The sequence below is a fragment of the Theobroma cacao genome, chromosome 7 (genome assembly GCF_053813885.1).
Source record: "Theobroma cacao isolate CCN51 chromosome 7, ASM5381388v1, whole genome shotgun sequence".
Taxonomy (NCBI): domain Eukaryota; kingdom Viridiplantae; phylum Streptophyta; class Magnoliopsida; order Malvales; family Malvaceae; genus Theobroma; species Theobroma cacao.
In genome coordinates, this window is record NC_142645.1 from 12,912,766 (window position 1) to 12,918,524 (window position 5,759).

At 34.8% G+C, this 5,759-nt stretch overlaps 1 protein-coding gene across 1 annotated transcript; it reads left to right on the plus strand.

Annotated features, from left to right (window-relative positions):
• The first annotated feature begins 546 nt into the window (after nt 1–546).
• LOC18594662 (putative potassium transporter 13) lies at nt 547–5,759 on the plus strand. The gene is made up of 10 exons (XM_018124098.2): nt 547–727; nt 2,022–2,253; nt 2,327–2,575; nt 2,728–2,778; nt 3,112–3,372; nt 3,464–3,516; nt 3,743–3,857; nt 4,183–4,437; nt 4,533–5,055; nt 5,172–5,759. Exons 1-10 carry the CDS (start codon nt 680–682, stop codon nt 5,605–5,607), a joined length of 2,223 nt encoding a protein of 740 aa, XP_017979587.2. The 5' UTR covers nt 547–679; the 3' UTR covers nt 5,608–5,759.

Genomic DNA, 5,759 nt, shown 5'->3' on the forward strand with positions numbered 1-5,759 from the left:
CTAACGTTCAACATATACATAACATCTAGTATATATATATATATAATTGATTAGGAAGTTTAAATAATTATTATTAAAAATTATATCCTTAATAACTTAAGTGGCCATTGACCGAGTTGATCCAACATAATTTGTTTCGGTGTGTTTGTTGAGATAGGAAGTATTTTGGTCTGCCCTAGTGGATGGTTTGGAGTTAAAACTCAATGAAATTATAGTATTTCGCCATATATGACAAAAGGAAACAATGAAGAAAAAAAAAGGTGTACTTTAAAATGGCAAAAATGAGATTTATCCTTTCTGTTCAGTTTTTAGTAACCACCGTATCATGGGTGGATCCAAGAAGGTCATGCTACGGACCTTTCTTTGGGCTACCTTTGACTCTTTCTATTTAACTGCATGCCCTTACAAAAACTCACTCTCCAAACTTCCTTTTCTCTGTCTCTCTCATCAGATTCCTTTAAAGGCGATGTTATCATCCCAAGAGAATCAAAGTTCTAGATACTGTTCATTAACTTATCTTCTCTTTTGTTTCCTTACTTTCTGGGGTATCTATGATGTTCTGAAATGAACAGCTTTGATTTTAGTCACCTTTGAGGGTTAAGATACATAATTCAAACAAAAAAGTTTTAAGTCGTTCTTGTAGTTCATAAGGAATTCAATATCAACTCTCCAACTTCTGATGAGTATGGAATCCGAGACTGGTTCAACGACCCAGGTTTCTCGACTGGTAAGTTGTGCTTACATCAGTCTACCTCTGTGTCTACAGTTAAGAATTTCCATACAATTCTATTGCCTGTTTGGTTCCTGAGAAAGTTAAAAAGAAGAAGAAAGAAAAAAAGAATGAAGTTTTGGGTTCTTGTTTTGTTTCGTTTTCTCTGGAATAAATCTAAAGACTTGTTAGTATACTCCAGTGGTTGCATTCACATTTTTGTATTTTTCTTCACAATCAGAGACCTCTTTTTTCCTGTCATCATGTTATACATATATATATATATTATCTCTTGATATAATTGCAAGGATTCTGGTGTAATTTAAGGCTATATTTTTACTGAACTGCTTGCATGTTCAAATTAGATTCTGCTTTCAACATGCTTTGTCTTATATTACATTATGAACTGATTGCAAATTAATATGATCTTGATGGTTGAGGAATTTCTTCATCTTCATCTTCATATTGTTCCTTTGCCTTCAATTTTTGTTTCTTAAAAATTTATCATCAGGATTTGCATTTTGGTTCTTCTTCTATCCAATTCTCAATTTCAATTCTACTTTAACTGACATAATTTATCAAACTACAAAATCATATTTTTTCCATATAATATTTAAAATTTTTTTTGAATTATTTAAAAAATTTAAATAAATATTTATTTTTTTAATACGTTCAATCAAATTTATATATTTATTTTAAACCAAATAGATTCTCATAATTAATAAATTAACTGTAGTTGGTCAGAATGTCACTTCAATTTATGTCATGTGATGTTGATGTAGTATATTTATTTATTATAATAAAAAATGACATGACATGTTGATATTGAGAGATGATATGATTATATGACACTTTCATCTTTCACATCAACTTCGCATCAGTATAAAATGATAAATGTATTTTAACTAATGACAATTACTCAAATTTTAATTATAAAGATATATTTAATTTAAAATAAAAGTATAAAGGATTATTGAAAGTAATAGAAGACTAAAAACTTATTTAATTTTTTTTCAACAGTTTAAAGATTTTTTTAAATATTATGCATGATCTTATTATATTGTTATTAAATTGCGCGGTTTGACGTTAATCAAGCAGAAGGCAAAAGAGTTTGGAATGTTAGATATGTCTCGGTTCAATAAACTTCAATTATACAAATTCATTTACTTTGCGTGGTGTTGCGAAATGGATGGTTAATCTAATTTTCATTGTGATGCTACCATCTCTATATTTATTATGTGATCAATAGTACATATAGAACTGAATCACTATTTCAATTAATAACAGTTGCTTTCTTATTCCTCTCTGCCAGAAATTCTACAGGACTACTCTCTGTCTTGCTTACCAGAGTTTCGGGGTTGTCTATGGAGATCTGTGCACATCTCCTATATATGTCTATAAAAGCACATTCTCTGGGAGATTGCAGCCGTACAGCGAAGACCATGAGATTTTTGGGGTTCTTTCTTTGATTTTCTGGACTTTGACAATCATCCCTCTTCTAAAGTATGCAGTCTTTGTATTAGGTGCCGATGACAATGGTGAAGGTGCCACACTAATCCGATAACCTATGCTTTCCAGCATTTTATTGCTTTAATGAACATAGTTGATCCTGAGCAGGAGGAACCTTTGCTTTGTACTCATTGCTCTGCCGACACTCAAGGATGGGCCTTTTGAATACTGCCAATGTAGCAGATGAGCATGTATCCACTGACAAGTCTGAAGAACCTATTGAGGACACACGAACTAGTTTACTCATAAAACAGTTCTTTGAGAAATATCATAGCTCTCGGGTTGTTCTACTACTTGTTGTTCTCCTTGGAACAAGCATGGTTATTGGTGATGGAATCCTCACTCCGACTATGTCTGGTATGAGCATTATAATTTCAATCATTCTGACTCTTTCAAGTGATTTTTTTCCTACTCTTTGATTTTTCACGTTCGGCATTTTTTCCCCATATGTCAATTGAATTTGTAGTAAACTTGCTGACTAGACAGGTTTCCTTGATTTTGTTTTTCAGTCCTCTCTGCAGTCTCTGGTTTACAGATTAAGTTTACAGATTTAAATGAGAGTAAGTTCAATCAGAATACGTTTTTTCTTCTGTTCCACATCTGAATTCCTGAGTACAAATGATGAAAATAAATGTACTTGAACATCTGTTATTATTTATTTTTACTTGATCGTGCTTTCTTCTTCAACACCTCTCCCCCTCCCTCCTCCCATCTGTTTAACTATGACTTCATTTTCTATGGATTTGCAACACTTAAAAATTGTGATCGGATTGAATGGAAGAAATATTTATATCTGACAAAAAGTTCCATGACAGCCAAAGTTGCTTCTATATTCCATATATGACCACATGTGGGCTTTTTTGTGGTTCTTCTAACATGTTCATACTTGCCAGATCATACTGTGTTCTTTGCCTGCATTATCTTGGTTGGGCTTTTTGCTCTTCAGCACTATGGAACACACAGAGTTGGGTTTCTATTTGCTCCAATATTGATAGGTTGGCTTATATGCATTACTGGAGTTGGCATTTACAACATATTCCACTGGAATCCTCATGTTCTATGCGCTGTGTCACCACACTATATTTACAATTTCTTCAAGAGAGCTGGAAAAGATGGATGGAGTTCTCTCGGAGGCATTGTCCTTTGCATTACAGGTGTATTTCAGAGAAAGACCTTAAATTTTTGTTGTTTCTGACAGGAACCTTCTTTTCGGTAAGCCTGAATATACTATGATTTCTCTTTCAGGTGCAGAAGCATTGTTTGCTGATCTTGGTCATTTCTCTCCGCTTTCTGTCAGGGTACTTATTGTTTCCTTCTATCTTATGACGCTTTGATACGTTTTTGAAAAGTTAGACAATATGATTTCAAAGAGTACTGCTTTTACTTTGTGCTGCCAATTTTTATGATTGACTACCAACTTCCAATTGTAAGAAATCAAAATTATGTTGTCAGTTATCCTTTCTGCTTTGTAGTCTTTTATTTCAGTAACAGCTTTCCTTTTTGCTAATACAAATGGAATGACAGATAGGCTTTACAGCAGTTGTTTATCCTTGCTTAGTTCTAGCATACATGGGTGAAGCTGCTTATCTCTCCAAGCATAGAATGAATCTTCAAAGTAGTTTCTACAAGGCCATTCCTGGTAAGCTTGACAATTATATGGTCTCTACCACTGAAAAAGAACTTCTTTGCTTTCCATTTTGAAGCTTAATTTTAAGCATGATGACTTTATTTAGTAGAAGAATAGTTATATGATTGTTGGACATAATCTTGAATCTTCATCAGAGAAATGGTTCACCTTACAAGGACACAAATAGCTTGCTTCATTTCTAAACTAAATTAACAAATAAAGGCATCATTAGATGTCACATTGTCATTTAATTTGGATCTATGTCCGTGCATGCATAAGTTTGTGCATAAATAATCTGATTTTTTTGTTCCTACTGCATTTCTTCCTTTGCTTCTAGAGGCTGTATTTTGGCCAGTGTTCATTATTGCCACTCTTGCAACGGTAGTTGGAAGTCAAGCAATAATCTCTGCTACATTCTCCATCATCAGTCAGTGCAGGGCACTAAGTTGCTTCCCGCGTGTGAAGATAATACACACATCAAAGAAAATGCATGGACAGATATACATACCAGAGGTAAACTGGATGTTGATGATGCTATGCCTGGCTGTTGTTAATGGATTTAGAGACACTGACATGATTGGCAATGCATATGGTTTGTGACTTCTTGCCTTATCCTTCTCTATATCCCTCATTTTGCTTCCTCTCTAAGCCAACAATTCGCTTTCGTCTGTGCTTTTGTTTACACAGGCCTTGCTGTGATTACAGTCATGTTTGTTACAACCTGCTTGATGTTTTTGATCATCATTACTGTTTGGAATCGAAGTGTTTTCCTGGCATTATTGTTTGTACTAGCCTTTGGATCTGTGGAACTGCTTTATTTTTCTGCATGCCTTGCTAAAGTACACAAAGGGGGATGGCTTCCCCTTCTTGTCTCTGCAATAATCATGTCTCTAATGTCAATATGGCACTATGGGACTTTAAAAAAACAATCATTTGAGTTGGACAATAAGGTATCTTTGGATAGTTTTCTTGCTCTTGTTCCAGGCCTTGGAATAACAAGGATTCCTGGAATTGGCCTAGTTTACTCCAATGTTGTCTCCGGTGTTCCACCAATGTTTGCACATTTTGTGGCAAGCTTTCCAGCATTCCATCAGATTCTCATCTTTGTGACCCTGCATAATGTTATGATTCCAAAAGTTCCAGCTGATCAGCGCTTCCACGTTGCTCGGGTTGGCCCACCTGAATTCTGTTTTTACCGGTGTATTGTAAGGTAATTGTTAATCAAATTCCTCAATCCATAATTCTAACATAAGCTACTGAGTACAAGTTATTATCTTCAGATTACTATTACTATTACTTTTATCATGAATACAACACAATGGATAGGTTTGGATACAAGGATGTTGGTGATAGCTATGACTTCCAAACCAAACTGATTGAAAATGTCTCAAAGTTTCTGAAACGCGAGTCCATTAGTGAAGAACTTGCAGCCATAGGGCAATCACCACTTCCTGTCAAAGATGCTGGTACTATGTGTTATGAGATCATTGCTGGAGGCGCTGGTCGAAGAAGGCAAGCAGCTGGATGGAAAATGTCTCGATCCAGTAATGAAGTGGAGGAACTAATGGAAGCAAAGGAATCTGGGGTGTCTTACATGATGGCAAACACTCATATCAGAGCCAATGAGGCATCTTCTTTCTTGAAGAAATTTGTAATTAACATAATCTATGGGTTTATTAGACGTAATAGTAGGCGTCCTGCAGTTGCACTTGGGATTCCTCACACTTCCCTTCTCGAAATTGGTATCCTTTACCAGGTTTAACCACAGCTCAGAGGAAATAAGCAACTTGTTTCCATCATAGCTGTGTTTAGAATTACATAAATAAGTCTGTTTCACCTCTTATTGTAAATACGGTTATAGATCAGTCTTACGAGGTATAGGTTTTATTGTGTTCTGAAAAAATGGAGTTAACT